Consider the following 17,251-nt stretch of genomic DNA (forward strand, 5'->3'; position numbering starts at 1 on the left):
GTGCACTTCTGGATTCTCCCATAACAAAGAATTAGATGCCAGAGTGACTACTGTTATAAAAAAAAAAAAAAAAAAAGACATTTAGAAATGCAAACTGGGTTAAAGAAAAATACTTGTATTACATTTTGTTATTCCAATGTTGAGATGTGACTTATACCTCTTAAGAAGCAACTTTTTTCTCTCACTTGTTAGCATCTTGTGTTAGAATAGACCACAGCAGTGCATGGGCCCCTCTGATATTCTGCACCTTTAAAGATATCTCCAACCAAGGTCACTCTTGTGGGGGATATGGGAGGCCCTCTATCTGCCAGAAGTAAGAGCAAGGGCCTAGTAATAAAAAAAAGTTTTTGTAAATTTCTGTATTTTAGGTTTGAAGCACTCTTTATTAAAAATCCATGATTTTTATTCTGACACCAAAGGGTTTTCTTTTCCTTAAAAAAAAAAAAAAAAGACCACATTTTAAGGTGCTGCCTAATATATATATAAATGTAAGAATGTCATTTGAAATCTAACAACACAATGCATGAGTCCTTTTCTAGATGGAAGATTTCAGAAAATTTATTCTTCATTCGGCATCTGAAAATAAAATAAACCTGAAATGGTAATTTTTAGAATTACAATGTGAAAAAGAAGTCCTCCATGGTTGAACCCAATTTACAAAAATTTCACGTTTTTCTAAGATTTACACTGAATACGACACTCCTCTTTAAACTGAATTGTGTGTGGGGGGGCGGTTATAGGGGGAATCAAGGGTTGTGAAGTGAATATTTTTTGGTAACCGCTCACTTTAAACTTCGGGAAAAATGTTTACTATATGACAAAAGTAAATCAAGATCATTACTCTTCTGTCACAGATGATTTCCTGGACTTGAGAACAAGGTCTTTAATGGATGAAGAAAGTTCCTGAAGCTCTTTGCGAGTAGTGTTGGTGATATCTTCTTGTTCTTTGTCTAATTCATCACTCAAGGGATCATCTCCCTGTCCAGTCTTCTTATTTTGACTAACTAAATGCTTTACAACTAAACCTTGATACTTTACCAAAAGAGTATGCTGATCCTGCGAAAAGAGAAAAGAGAAGAAAGATTAACAAACATATTTAATTTTCTATGGAACAAACCGGATTTGTTCAGCCAATACACCATGAAGGTCTTCATCTTTACAAATCACTGGCCATGTAAGTAGAAAGCTCAAACTAGTAAGGTTCTTACTGGCAAGGAGTTGACAGGTTAGGGGTGATCAAACATGAATACGCATCATTTTAATGCAAACTGACTCAGCTAAATTCTATTAACTAGAGATTAAGTCAAAGTGATATGGAAGTTAAAAGAAGCCAGATTCCTTTTAGCTGAGAAATTTCTCAGAAGAATTTGTGCAGGTTAAGACTTTTGGAACGGGTCCTTGAAGAACAGGTTAAATTTGAATAAGCTGAAATGGAAGACTTCTTTTTACCATAGATCTTATAGAATCCCCAAAAGATTCTTGAGCTATGCTGAGTTTTTAAAAATCAATCTTCTGATTCACTGTTCACATTCTTAGAACAGGAAGTCATATTCATATGTTTTGTGTCTTATTGTTCATGATGATTTATACCTATCCATTCAAAATATTCAGAATCTAAAAGCTTTAAAAGTTTCAAGTGTGTGGAAAATGTAATACCTCTGGAATTTTACTATTAAGAAAAGCAATGATCTGTGGGACACATCTTCCAGGTGCATGGAGCATGCTGTGGGTCGAGAACTGAAACAGAAGGACTGCTGTGAGGTGCAGAATAAGAGCAGGGTCTTCTGTGACTTTTAGCTGTTCAGCCAGTGCTTGTCGATGCTGGAACAGTATCTGCCTAAACAAAAATAAAATCACAAAAACACATTCTCATGTTTTAACAAGCTCTCACCAATTTTAGTTCTTCCCTTCTGTATTCATTTTTAGTCTTCTCTAGTTTAATTATCTAGCTCCATAAACATCTTCAGGGACACTTAAAATATGAAATATAGACACGTAACCCAAAATGCTGTGGATAAACTAATACACTAGAACATGACAGAGAAAACGATATAGCTGGGATCCTTAAAGTGTACTTTTTATTTTGAGTTGCTGGGGATCAAACAGAAGTGCACTGATATAGGTAAGATTTCCTGTAAAGAAGGTCTCAAAGCTGGTATAAAGTTCCCAGGCTTGGGATTAGGAAGCCTTGCTACCTTATTGATACTGGTCAGAGAGGGCCACCTATGTATTGGATATGCTCGATGGTATGCAGCCATTTGGATACAAGCATTCTTTGTGCAAGATTCAGAGAGTCAAATTCCAACTTCGGATATGAAATATCACACATCTAAGAATTTATTAATAATACAGATTAATTCAATGTTACCTTTCCCTTTTTTTGTCTCCCCTTTTCACCATAATATCGCAAGCTTCTGCCGCAGAATCCAGACAAGAAAGAAAGTCTTCTATGCTCTGAAATAGGTATTTAATACAGCGATTTACTTTTATTAACAGGTTGCCTAAAGAAATATAGTCACTTAATGGTTTTGTAATTTTACATCCTAAATACAATTTTTTAAAAGGTCATTTTGTTATTGAACTTGAAATTATGATTTAGGATAAAATGTTCCCAGCCTGTTCTCCCCCTTTACTTCTAGAAGAGATTGAGTTTATATTTATTCTGATAAAAATCTACTCAAAGATCACAAATTCTAGTCCCATTATCTAAACAGAATCAAACTTTACTTACCTTTTCATTCAGAGAGCTATGGAGTTTTGTGAGAGCTACTTTGGTTTCTTCTGATAATTTACTTAAAATTTTTTTCCTTACCTATAAAGGGAAAAAAGTTCTCTTGGGATTGTGACTTTGACATGCAGTAGATAGAAGATCAAACAAAAGAAAACAAAGCATATTCATTTATTACTATAATAGAATTACTATAATAGAATGCGGAATGGAATTTATCCTTGTTTGTGAACTTCAGCTTTCAAACTAGGGACAAAAACATTCTAAAATTGGAGAGCTAGCCAAAAGCCAGTCAGCCAATCAAGCTAGGTATAGCCCTACTCCTCCCTTTTGGCCTAGAAGCGGAAGAGAAAGATGGGGAGGGGAGGGAGAGAGAGAAAAGCACTCATCTTTTGGGGAAAAGAGAATTTGGGGTTAAGAGGCTACTCCCTCCATTTTCCATTGGGGTGAGAAGAATATTCTTCCCTAATGCCGGATGAGGGGGTTCCCACTCCCAAGTTCCAGAATGCCTATAAACTAGAGAACTTGCTCCAGGACTGGCTGGCTGTTACACTCTATGGTGGGCGGAATCTTTTCAGCATCCCTCTCCACATAAATGTATCTTGTGAAATATGATGGCATTCTTGACCAGAGTCTGATGGCCCTATGAAGTGTGAAATTTCTGGTGGAGGCCTAGTGGAATGGGTTGACTGAAAGTTACAGTGAATCTTGGAAGATGAGGGAGACCTACTGACTCCCTGTCACATGCCACACCAGTTCTTCTGTAGCCCCCAAAGGGCATGGGACAGGACCCCATGTGTTTCCCACAGCAGAGGTTGGCACAGAGGCAGGATTTATGGAATTGTCCAGGCAGTTGGAGAGTCACTGCTCAGGCTGAAGGTGGGAAGGCATACAGTACTGTGCTGGGGTAGGAGGGAGAAATAAATGTGTCTCTGTTTGGAGATTTAGGGGAAGGTCCTTGCTAAAGAGGGAGTCACATGCTAAAAAACAGCCTCAAAACAACCTACACCACCTGTGGGGCAAGAGATACATAAGGCCACAGAATTGGACCTAGATGATAACCAATGATACGCAGTCACTCCTATGAAACACTTTTGCCTCCTTCATTTTTCTTAAATCTCCAACTTTAAGTGGATCTATAGGGATAGAGAAGAGGAGGAGGAGGAGTCGTAGGGACAGATCACACCCCACCTTCTCTAAGCAACTGGGAGCCATAGCACTACCTTATATTTTGAGAGAGGAAGAAATGAACTTTGACTTTTTTTTTTTTTTGAACTTTGACTTTAGATTGAGATTAGCATTTTAACAAAAAACTGCAGTTCATCTAAATATTGAAATGAGATGGTGTCACTACTCAGAAATGACTGCGAAATTATGGAATCTGGCCAGAAAACAGTCAAGGGATCGGCAACTCAGCCAGAAAAATGGATGTGACATAACAAAAAGTAGGAAAAAAATAAGTGTTGATTCCAAAGTAATTAGCATTATTTTCAACAGACTGGTTATATCACCAATTTAAAATAAAAATCTGATTTTTTTTCCTTAAAAACCCTTTCCTTTATTTTACTTTCCTTTAGACTACTTCTTATGTGAGAAAATAAAATATGCTTTTATTTCAAAACATAATGCATCAAGAATACAAGAAAATCACTATCATACTTCACTTGTAATGGCTGCAGGATCGTCTACTGCCATCATTAAATCCGAAGCCAAGAAGTTGAAAATGAGGTTAGTGATATCAGTACATACTGTCTTCAGCAAGTGCTTTGTAAGAGCAGCTTGTGTATCATCTGGAAAATGAAGGTGCTTTATTAAAATGAATGTCCAGGAACAATTATGAAAATCAATGAAACAACAATATTAAGTATACCTGTAAAGAACTTCACCCCTTTTTCAAATAGCCGAATATTATTGTACAGGTTTGAAACCTCTTCTTGCAAGTCCTTGATGGTACGCTTTCTACCAGTTCCAGAGGCAGAAGAAGTTGAAGACATGAACACTGAACGTACCACTTCAAGATAAGTTTTATTAAGAGGTCTGTGCACAAGATAAATATATTTAGTTTATTAAAACGTACTGGGTTTATGCATATAAGAAATTTTGCTTCTATGGAAATAAGTCTTAAGAAAATACCTCTAGATTTTCTAAACAAATAAGATTAATTTGGAGTATAATTCACAAGAATTTGTCCTCTAATCCTAAGACTTAAATAACTTAAATGCATTATTTTTCTCAGTTTTAAAGTACTCAAAATTACTGCACTAAAGACAGCAAGAATAGCAGTAACAAAAGCTTTAATTCAAATTCAGTCCAAAGTAGTTTTTAAAAGTTAATTTGGAGAATAGGACATAAATCTGCTCCCCATACACAGGAATAATAAATTCTCAATTTCTAAAATTCTAAGAGATAATATATTCAAAACTTTTTTTAAAAAACTTTTTATGCTCAACAACTTCAGAATAGATTATTTTAAGTAATGGCAAATGGTTAGTAGTAACTATCTTTTTACATACGAAAAATATGATTATGTACTGTATTCATGCATCAAAAATATTCAGTGAAAAGAAAAAAAAACTACAAAAGCTGTATTTCTAAATTCAAAGTTAGATGCACTGGGCTCCTGGATTGCATTTATCAATGCTTATACACTGGAACTAACTTGAGGGGAAAATCATGTTAGCTAGTAATGGTCAAGTTAGACACAATTTCTTTTACTTCTGTATAAAAATAAATCTAGCTTGGCTCAATTTTAAGCTAGTGCTGTCTAAATTTGTTCTCTGAACACAGTTTGTTACTTTATTTCACCCTAAAAGTGTACTGTGTACTCTCTGTCAAGTCTAGGTAGATAAAGGTCTTTTCTTTTAGTTGTTACTTTTCATGCTATGTCAGAGAGCAGCCAATGACTGGTGGTGTTTTTCTCCCAACCAGGACTGAAACATCAATGACCGAGGATGCCTCCACACTCTTGCCTTTTATTTTCCACACTGCCTCATCCAAAGCACTTACATGTTTGTTAAACTGAACAGCCCCTATAGGCAAACAAAATCTGGAATTTGGTGGCTGGATGAAATTCTAAGCTTTGAAAAGTAAAGACCTAAAATCTATATTTTCCATGATGTTGGGTCAAAATTTTATTTAATAACTCATTGAATTTCTATCATAAAACAGAAAAAAATATGTTTTTATACTTACTTTATTAAGTACTCAGCAAGTTCAGAAATAAATTCCTCAGGGGCATCTTGTATGTGTTTTCTCAAAACATCTTCAATTTCATCCTGGAACATAAAAGTGATCTCTGGCTTCTTCTTTCCTGTCGTAGAAATGCGCAATAGGAAAAAGAACAAAACATAAAGCAACCTAGAAGCAAACAAGGCTCATTAACATATTTACTAAGATGGTAGTTCATTCACTGCCTACCATAAAGACTCCGACATTGCCAGTGACAGCAGTACCCAATGAAAACAATTTTAAAAAGAGTGGCATTTCTTATGAGTAATAATTTTCTAACTTTAAAAAATTTTTTCCCTAACTTTATTTAATGACTGTTTTAATGTCAATCAAAAAATAATAAAGATGATTTTCCCCGATCTAACTTGGATGATGCAAATCGTGGCAAATCAAAACAATCAACTGGATGGAAAAAAAATCTTTTAAGAAAAAGATAATTTCTCTTTGTTGAACAATGTATACCGAGCAGAATTTCCTTCTTTATAAAAATGAATAGTTACTAAAAATCAAATCATCCTTACAATTTGTAGAAGATCTTCAGGAAAAGTCTTTATAATCATATGAACTCAACTCCAATAGAATTAAGCTAAAAATTGTCCTTTGGGAAAGGCAAAGATGAAGAAATATCATAGTTTTACACTCATTTATTTTTCTTCTTACAAAAATAATTCTTTGTATTTTTGTACACCACGCCTGGGTGGCTCAGTGGGTTAAGCCTCTGCCTTCAGCTCAGGTCATGATCCCAGGGTTCTGGGATCCAGCCCCGCATCAGGCTCTCTGCTCAGCAGGGAGCCTGCTTCCCTTCCTCTCTCTCTGCTTACCTCTCTGCCTACTTGTGATCTCTGTCTGTCAAATAAATATATACAATCTTAAAAAAAAATAATTCTATGCCAGGGAAAATTTGTATGCAGCTACTATAATGGAAATAATTGTTAAGTGTGGAATTGTCATGCCTTCTCACCAACTTAGATAAGCATGGGTTGCAAAGAAAGCTAACAATATTTCTATTATTAATATTGTAAAAATATAAAAGTGATTATTTCCAGCTAAATTTGGTTATTGTAAAAACTTAGACATAAAAATAGAAAATAGTAAAATAAATAAAATAAAAACTAGCTCAAAAATCACTCTTCGCTATGTGTCAAGATCTAAGTAAGTTGCCATCACAGCTTTAGAACAGATGGACATGTTAGATAGAACAGATCCATTATCTTTTCTTTTTGAGATCTGCTATCCTCCATTCCTGATCTTTCGCATCACATAGTGTCTGCTTTCTCTGTTTGTTTCCTGCATGCATTTTACAAGTTATTAAATTATATTCCCATCTAGTAATCTTTCACACTGAATTGATGCTGTATTTTAGCTGAGAACCTAATTATATGCTCCATTTCAGAGATTATAACACAACCCCCTTTCAAAGGCACTGAAATCATATCTTTTTAGGTAGAATGGTTTTACTACCTTTATATCCCCTCTCCATAATTTGTGCATAAAAGGAGTATCACATGCCTCATTTAACAATTACTTACGGCTACAGATATTAGAGAAGTATTTTATGAAATGCCCCTTTTCTCCCACCCCTTGTACATCTGAGGAATAGAAAAATTCATTTATCAATGAAAAATTAAAACCCACAGAGGACAGTCTTAATACTATTTAAAATAAGAACAGGAATAGTATGAAGAAAGTTTTAATTAATATTGTTTTATACATGTTGAGAACAGTAGCTATTTTTACCTATCTTAGAATATTTTAAAGATAGCTCTTAAGCAACGATGCTATCATGAGCAGTAGCACATTAATTGCTGAAGCCATGTCACCTGATACCTATACCTTCCAGCGCTAGCCCATACATAATGAGCTCTGTGGAAGAGGTAAAATAAGAAATTTCAAATTATCATCACTTCAAGTTTTTTTCTTTTTTCGGTTTTGTTAAGTAAATTTATTTAAAACACAAACATAAAAGAATCATAATTTTACTTAGAAAAACTAACATATCCCTTGCTAACTTAACTGTGCCAAATGCTAACAAGTCTCCAAAAAGGAAGATGGATATACTTAATTCTCCTGTTAGAAGCAATCAACCAATTAGCATAAAATCAATATTTCCTACTTTGAATATGCAGAAATCCATTTTTTAAATAAAATATTGTAATTTGTTTTGTAGGGCAGTGGGAAAGCATAAAAATGACTGTGTAAGCTAAAACTGTGCAAGGTCTTCTCATCAAACAATGGGAAAACTTATGATTGTTCCGTGATTTTTAAAAAATGTCTGAAAACATTAAGAGTTCTTACTGGTGGTTATAAATGTAGAGGGAAATGAAAAAGAAAACCAATACTTATAATTTAGTATACTGTATTTTGCTTATCAGAAACACTGGGCAACAAAGTATTTTATTTCTTCGTGAAAAACTTATCAAAAATAGTCTGAACAGAGCTTGCCTTCTTCTAAGGCTGTAACTTACAATACAGAGCAAGCATCTTTTCTATGCCTTGAGAAGATGTCATACTCCTTTCTTAACTCTGGATCAGCTCACAGCATTTTATCCTTTCCCCTTTCAATGTTGTAAAACATCTCTGAGAATTCCTTTAATATGAAGTTTTCTGCCAACTTCACATCCTCTAAGACATTTTCATTCTTTCTGTCACAACCACTTCCTCCATTTACATCAGTAAGTGTGCCTTTGCTGAGCTCCTGTGGCTGCATACCTAGTCTCCTGAACAGTGGCAATCCCAACATTCCCACAGTCAGCTAGTTCTTCTTGAACACCATTTATTCATGATTCATATTTTATTTCCAGTGTTATTACTTTTCATTCTTTGGCTGCATTTTCATCTTTGTTGGCCAATTCCCTTTTGATTATCCATTTTGCAAAATGTCATATGGATTCATCACTGGGAGACAAGGAGGCAACATAACTACATGGTTTGTTGTCTGTGCATAAAGTGAAGAAGAGACGCACAGTGATCAGACTTTGAAATAAGTGATGTGACTGTCATAGCTCATGATGCACATGTATTATTTATGTGCTGATCAATGGACTGAGGAGCCAGCAGCTATATCTGTACTTTATGTAATTACTCACTGTTAATACACCCTGGTAACTAAAATATGAACTGTGCTGTTGGGGGGCTGGGGTCAGCAACTAAGCTGTGGTATCTGAAATTCGTGTCCACTCACTGGGCAAAGCAAGGTCTTCTTGCATTAGTATATACATCTAATAATATACATCTTAAGAAAATTATTTACAAAATCACACACCTACAAAAGAGGAGTAAAATAAAGCTACATACCAGTGTGAGATGACTCATCATCACTATCCTCTTCTTTCCTTCCTTTCTTCTTGACTTTTTTGATTTTGTACTCTCTGGCATTGCTGCCACCACCTCCTCTCACACTTCCACTGCCCTCTGGTGGAAAACGGTATTAGTTAGTAGAAAACGATGACACTACGTTGTCATATTTAACTTTACAGCAGAACAATAAAAGCCAAATAATTAAACTTTTAGCTGCTATTTAAGGTGGGAGGTTTTTTTTTTAAATTATAATGGAAGTTTTATAATTTGTTCAATAAAAAATTAATAAAATGTGAAATCTCTTGAATTTGAGCAACTCACTTAGATAGCTTACCAGCTCTAAAGGCAATCTCTTCCAGTCTCTTCTACTTTTTTCTATAGTTTTGTCTGACTTTTCCTTGGCCAAACCCATTCCTTTACTGGTTCTTCTCCCTTCCCCAAAAGAAATGTGCCCTCATTTGCCATCTTTGTTACTACAGCTTCATTAATATTTCATTACAGTACTTCACAAGTTTAATTACCCTCAGTTTTGTCTTTCTGGTTGAAAGATTATTATTCTTGTTTACAGGAAACATCCCTAGTCTCCCACCACCCAATGAGATAATGAATTTTTGAGAACAGGGAGCATGTCTCACTAATGTTGGTATCCTTGGGGTTAAAGCAATGCTTGACACATTAAAAGGTGCTCAATAAACGCTTACCACAAATATTAAATTAGATGAATAGAGAAATATAGTTATCAATCACCTATTGGCTAAAGACTAAAAAAATACACATTATGAGACAAACTAAAACACTGTATATAAAAGTAATGTTATTGAGGTATTTCTCTGCTATTACATATTTACATTTAAAGTATCTATTCAACAAAATAGAATACTTATCTAGAAATGGGATTGAAACATGAAAAATAATAATACACTTCTTCACAAAAGACTCATTTTTCGATAAAGTAAAATGACATATAACTACAGATCTTTTTCTAAATTCTAAGTGCAATTCCTTTAAATTTTATCATGTCCTATAATTTTAAGTTCTATTAATTTATTTTCCCTTGCTTTTATGATAGAAAAACACAATTTTCAAAAGCAGACCTATGGCAATAAATTTCTTATGGGGAAGATGTTTATATTTGACATTATTCCATGCACTATACCTAAACTATTACAATATGATAGTACTATAATTGAGATGATGACCAGATGACTCTGAACTTTTAGAAGGAAATAAAACAGACTAGCTATTCTGACATAAGTGCAACCAACTGATTAAGGTGAATTTATAAGATATCTTCAAATCATATGATAGAATATGTGTGGCTGTGAACAGTACTATGATTTATTGGAGTAGTCTTCCCAGAAAAATAGAGAGAAATTTCAAAGTATCAAAATCGAAAGATTTTGTAGAAAAATGTGTTTGAAGAGGAAAGAAGCAATCTCAGAGATATAGGAATGAATTTCCACAACAAATAAAAATGAAGTTTTGGGGGTGCCTGGGTGGCTCAGTGGGTTAAGCCTCTGCCTTCAGCTCAGATCATAATCTCGGGGTCCTGGGATCGAGCCCTGCATCAGGCTCTCTGCTCAGCAGGGAGCCTGCTTCCTCTTCTCTCTCTGCCTGCCTCTTTGCCTACTTGTGATCTCTCTCTCTGTCAAACAAATAAATAAAATCTTAAAAAAAATGAAGTTTTTATAACACATATCCAGTACAGCTGTATTAATGAAACATGTTGAATATCTAGTTTCTTTAACCCTGATAGAGCACTAATAAAACTGTTCCTACTATAGAAAGTATGGAAAACAAATTAATTTCCAAATGCAAGTTACTAGTATACCAATGCTACCTCAAATAATTTCCAGTGACTCTTAATTACCAAAAAGAAAAAAAAAAAAAAAGAAAAGAAAGAAAAGAAATGAGATGTCCTTGGGAAATTCAGTAATTTAATAAATATTTACAGAACACCTAAAATACACCAACAGGTGCTCTAAGAACTAGGAACTAGGAAACAATAAACAAGATGTACAAGGTTTCCCAACAATAAAACACAAGACAGTGATAAAAGCAATACAAAAAGACTGGAAGATAATATATGGAGAATGATTGTGTCTACAATTCCAGGTGGTGAGGGAGGCCTCTATGAGGAACTGACATTTAAAGTTGAGCTCTGAATGACAAGAAATCTGTTACCTGAAGTTTGAGAGAGAACATTCAGGTAGAGGGAGTAGCTACTGCAAAGGCTTTCAGATAACCACAAACTTGCCAAATTTGGGGGGGATAAAAAGGCTACTGGTCTGGAACATAGACAGTGAGGGGGCAAACAATAGGACATGGGCCGGGTCATGAAATTAACTTAGTTCTCACAAAAAATTAAAAAGAATAAGTAATCACTAATATTTCCATTATCATAATCAAAACAATTCATTAGCAAAAGATTTGGCTAATATTAGCAATTAAAAATAAATCAACCAAATAAAAGGGTGTAATAAATGTAGAGTTCACTGCAATAAATAAACGAAATTCATCTTTGAATCTTCTTGGTTAATAATAACTTATTACCTGTTGCTTTTCTCCTTCGTTCATCTTTTTTATCCTTTTTACTTGTATTAATACTTTCTAAAATGGAGACCTGTTTCAGGTCTTCTTCAGTGATTAAATGAACAGGATTATTTTTCATTTCCTGAAATAAAACATGCTTTTCTTGGTAAGCAAAAATATATGGCATTACAGAAAACATAAAATAGTTAGTTACATACTCAATTATTATTATTCATCCTAATTATTCTTGTTTGATCTCATTGCTAAGAAGAACTATAGAGCCTGGTCCAACAGTTGCCACTCTGAGACTATTTCTCCTTGCCAAAGATCAGTCTCTTCCCTTGCTGTTCTTGACTTTTTGAACCTGTGATCAAAAAATAAAAAATCCTATCTGGTCCCTGAAAAACTGATCATACAGCAAACGCAATCCTCTTCAGCTGATTTGGCTTCTTTACCACTGCTTACTGGGTGACCTTGCTCTTTTTCTCTTTGAGGCTCCCAAGTCCAGTGCCACTTGGGTACCTGAGATTACAAAATCTCTATCCTCCAACCTAACAGAACGAGCATGTAGGATGAGTTGTACACTTAATCATATAATTTGTTTTTTCCTCCAGACTCATTCCTGATCTCTGCTTTTTAAAAATTTATGTTAAGACTAATGACCTATTTCCATGTTCAGAAACTGTTTTTTCAGCATGGGACAGGGTTCTAAATCTGCAATGACAAAAGTACATTTTCATGTTAAAAATGGTGTTTCCCTTTTGGTTTCCTAAAGAAAAAGGTTTAGAATGTTGACAGTTCAAACAGCAGAATCACCTTTTTTTTTTTTCCCCTCAAAGTTATTTTTGTAGTTGGAAGGAGGAGCACAAAGAATGAAAACTGATGACCATGTTTTTATCTTAGTGCAAATAAAAATAATGTAGCCATTTAGTGACTTGGGAGATATTATGTGCTACACTTTTGGTATACATCTCTTCTTTATTTTAATTTAAATTTATCTTTAGAAAGGAGAAAAGAGGCATCATCATCCTTCCTTTGAAGATGTGGAAACTGGAGGTCTATTTGTCCAAAGTCGAACAGTAAACAAGGTGAGAATGGAACTCAGGTGTATTGGTAACAATCTTATGTACTTTTACTCTGCTGCTTTGTAGGCAAGACAGAAAATTATCTCTCTTTTTTAAACTATTAAAGAGTTTAATAGGAATAGAGATGAATACAAATTATTTACATACTTAATAAGCTCTCATGGACTTATTAACAGTGTAAGATAAATAGGCTTGTTCTGCCTATCGTGAGCAGGCTTTATAAGTAGATGGGGCTGCTAACTAGAAACATGAATTGAACAGTCATTAAAGCAGACCTGACCGGACCCTGCTTCTAGAAATTATGACAGCACTTGCTCTCAGGAACTAATCCATTTTTGATAGTATCAACAATTTCTTTCCTCAGTAAGTTATCCCATTTGTGCATCCTAAATAGGTAAAATTAATAAGGCTCTACCTGATTTAGTAAATAAATAGTATAGTGATTGATAGCTATACTGTATACTTGTACATATAATCCACAGATATAATTTTTGTGGATTTCAATGTTGGACCAATACCCTTAGGAAACTTAACTGTGAAATGTATAATTTCATTTATAGGATTTCAATTTATAAAATTATTATACATTATAAAATTATAAATGTAATAATCATAACTATAAATTTATAAATTTTATAAAAATATAAAATTATATAATCAGCTCCCTAAGTTCTAACTTGTATGTCCTGATGGGAGTGAAGAAGAGGAAAAACAAATCCAGAAGAAATAAAAAGGAACGATGCATTAAAAGGAAATGATGCATGAAACACAGTGTTCACTTTCGGGTGTATGCTGCTTACTCCATTTTTCAAAAAATGTCAGATGATTCTAAGGTGAAAATCCTATTAAGATTAGTAGGAGAAAGGAAATCTGGCTTACCTTTTCAGCTTTCTGGTGCATCAGTTCACTGAAGAGTTCTGTGCAGTTATTTATGAATTTTTCACTGACTACAACAGTGTCACTAAAAACTACAGCTGAAGCCTGCTTGCTGAATGCTCTCATCACCTGCTGAAGCAACATGGCGGCATCTTCGACTGATAAAGAACTGGGTAACAGAGGCTAGAAGCAGAAACAAAGTGAAAACAAGTATAATTATAATAACATACAGATAAACCATTTGTTACATATATGCCCTCCCTAGGTGATCTCATTAAGTCTAATAGCCTTCAGAACCATCTCTATGCTGACAACCTCCCAAACTGTATTTCTGCGTTCATTATCATTCTGAGCTCTGGAGTCATATGCCCTCTGTCTCCCTAACATCTCTGCTCTTGTGCCTAACAGGCATCTCAAATTCCACATGTCCAGAACGACACTGATTGCAGCCGCCTACCCACCAACACCTAGTTCCCATCCACCTTTCTCCATTGTTCCCCCATCTCAATTAATGGTACTGTTCTCCATGCAGTTATCAGGCCCCAAACCTATATGTCATACTCAGTTCCTCTCATAAACCCATAAACAATCCATCATCAAGTCCTGACAACTTTACCTACAAAACAGATTTCTTAGCTCCTTGGACTATCTGAAATTACTGTTTTCATTAACTATCTCCACCTAGGAAACTTGTGTGGGCACCACATTCCTAGCAGGTAAAATGGTTCCTTGCACACAGACGGTACTTAAAATTTGTTAAATGAATGAATGGAACACCGAAATCTGGAACCTCTGGAAACTTGCGTATCCAACAAGTAATTTTTTACTTTATAAAGACAATTTGGGCCCTGCCTAGTAATAATGGGATGGCCTCTTGTTTCTTTCTCTTCACCTGTACTTTTCTCTTTGGCATAATAAAGGCAGGTCAATACTGAACATTGAAGTAAAACACTAACAGGGCTAAAGCAGGTCATGTTAGTACATGAGCAGAGATTAATGAATGGATAAAGGATACACAAATACTATACAGTGGCTAATGCCAATAAACTTGGATAAGATTGTAAATACTTGGATAAGATTTTGAGAAATCACATCAGTATCAATGGCAAGACTGTTATGAGTATTATATTGTTTGCTTACTTGTTTTGAGATTTATGGAATTCTAGATGTTGACTATCCATATCTAAAAGGTCATTCTACCTCAAAAGCTAAAAGTCTTTAAGCATAATTAAGATTGTTTTTGCCATAACAATGTCTGCTAGAATTTGGCTACAAAGCCAAGACTATCTTTATGTATCCTAACTATTAAAATGACCACATACTAGTGAGTATCAGTTATCATTGGTTTAAAGAAAAATTAACAAGAAGAAGATAAAACATACTGCAATATCAACCCATGTTCCAGAGCTGATGGCTTCCTCTACTGATGCTTCCACCTGATCCACAAGTCCTTGACCAACACAAGCTGCTTTCAAAAACAAGAGTTGTGTTGTCTTGTATCTTTTCTTTATGTAGCTCACAGCATCTGGGATTCCAAGTCTGGACAAAGCATCAAATTCTAGAAATACATCACAAATAGAAATGGAATAGAATCCATTAGAACAAAATTGTCAATCATTCCTGTCTTTTAGAAATCCTAGAAAAAATGAGTTCTACTAATATCTATTCTTTGTGAATGCACTTCCAAATTTTTATTACTAAACATAGCTGTAGAAAAATTAGTTCAAATAATTCCTCAATCCCAGCTATGTCACACCCTCTCCAATTGAGGGGTCAAAGGGAAACATGAGAACTACAGATCAAAAAAGTAGAAATGGGGGTGAAGGAGAATGTAATAATTTACAGAAACAAAAAGTAGAATTTATTTTGCTTATTACAGTTAACTAAAGGTATCAGACAACTTAAGACAAAGTAATTCCCTAGTTTAATTTAAACTAGACTTAGCATATAAACAAAAGTAAAAAAAAACAAAAAACAAAAAGACTTAAATTTACAGCCATTAAAGTTACTGGAGGTATCTATTGTACTCTCTGCCCCCAAATAATCTATTTAAGAAAACTGATTATAACAAAGTTCTAATCCAAGTCCATGGTTGAAGAAACTGAAAGGTACATAACAGAAAGTGAAGAAAACATTAAGTGAAACCCAGTATTCTAGTATAGATTTAAATTGTTTGAACCATTAGTATCTTACACGTTTATTACTGAGAAAGCAACTGATTTCTTACATGATTTGACTTGGGTAATGAAACTGATCAAACTAAGTGAGCTACATGTACATACATAATGTATATGAATATTATATGTAATATACATATGCTAATTGTTTTAATGATTAAGTTCAGTCAATCTACTTTACCCAAATGACAGAACCTCAGAAAAAGGAGAATAGCTTCAGCGTTTGTGAAGAAGTGAGTGACTAATAAAAATGCACACTGTAAAGCTGATAGCCAATAAAGTATTTCTAAGATTATGTATCTGAATAATTGGGCAACTTCATAAAATATAAGATATAATAAATAAGATTATTTTCTGTGACTTAAAATATACTTGAAATTGTAATAGTATCACATCACTGGAACACTGGTAACAATCAATACCAGTTTTGGCCTTCCCATATTACAACTGTTCAGTAACTATGAAATTAAACTTAGTTCCAAAACCAACAAAAATCTGCAATTCGGCTACTTTTACATTCACAGAGAACCATTATAATCTTTTGTCAATAGCAGAGCATGTGTGTACTCCCAGGACTAATAAAGTACTTGCTAAGAACGTGTGCAATATAAGAAAGAAATTTTAGTTTCAAATACAAGAAGAAATAGTTACCTAGATAGCCATTCTGTCTGAGAAAGGAATCCACCCAAGTACTTTGTGTTCTGGAGTAAATGTCAGGGACAAACACCGCCTTATCCTGTCTCCCACCAACCACAGTGCCTCGTAAACGTCCACTATTAACGAGTTCCTCAAGCACAGCTTAAAACAAAACCAAATACAAATAAATCAGAGCAGGTATAAATGTCAGAGAGTAAAACACTATTTCACAATTTAGTTATTCTCCTTTAAAAAAGCAATTTTAAAGTTTAATTGCATAAATGAAGACTTTATATTTTAGACAAAACTTTCTTGCCATTTATGAGAATAATCAGGTCACAAATTTGGGAAATTCTGGCAATTAGCTAAAAGTACTGAACTTGTAACTCAAACTGGTTAATATTAACATTGAATTTTTTTTCAAAGATTTTATTTATTTATTTGACAGACAGAGATCACAAGTAGGCAAAGAGGCAGGCAGAGAGAGAGGGAGGGGAAGCAGGCTCCCTGCTGAGCAGAGAGCCCGATGCGATGCGGGGCTCGATCCCAGGACCCTGAGATCATGAGCTGAGCGGAAGGCAGAGGCTTAACCCACTGAGCCACCCAGGGGCCCCTAACATTGAATTTTTTAGTTAAGAGCAATTTGGGGGGAAAAAATGCCATTATTTATATGTTTGAAAGTGGATGACTGA

At 34.5% G+C, this 17,251-nt stretch overlaps 1 protein-coding gene across 1 annotated transcript in view; it reads right to left on the minus strand.

The window, feature by feature from the left end:
• Positions 1–468: 468 nt before the first annotated feature.
• Positions 469–17,251, minus strand: part of LOC111158326 (UFM1 specific ligase 1) — a 34,206-nt gene continuing 17,423 nt past the window's right edge. The window contains exons 8-19 of the mRNA XM_022520302.1: positions 16,575–16,721; positions 15,129–15,304; positions 13,750–13,929; positions 11,807–11,927; positions 9,251–9,367; positions 5,921–6,038; positions 4,599–4,765; positions 4,388–4,518; positions 2,732–2,812; positions 2,369–2,454; positions 1,657–1,837; positions 469–1,056 (exon numbers count right to left, since the gene is read on the minus strand). Of these exons, the coding sequence (XP_022376010.1) occupies positions 838–1,056; positions 1,657–1,837; positions 2,369–2,454; positions 2,732–2,812; positions 4,388–4,518; positions 4,599–4,765; positions 5,921–6,038; positions 9,251–9,367; positions 11,807–11,927; positions 13,750–13,929; positions 15,129–15,304; positions 16,575–16,721 (1,724 nt within the window). The 3' untranslated portion in view covers positions 469–837. The remainder of the gene's footprint in view (positions 1,057–1,656; positions 1,838–2,368; positions 2,455–2,731; positions 2,813–4,387; positions 4,519–4,598; positions 4,766–5,920; positions 6,039–9,250; positions 9,368–11,806; positions 11,928–13,749; positions 13,930–15,128; positions 15,305–16,574; positions 16,722–17,251) is intronic.

This window comes from Enhydra lutris, unplaced genomic scaffold (assembly GCF_002288905.1).
Source record: "Enhydra lutris kenyoni isolate GAN:26980312 unplaced genomic scaffold, ASM228890v2 scaffoldscaffold58, whole genome shotgun sequence".
Classification (NCBI taxonomy): Eukaryota; Metazoa; Chordata; class Mammalia; order Carnivora; family Mustelidae; genus Enhydra; species Enhydra lutris.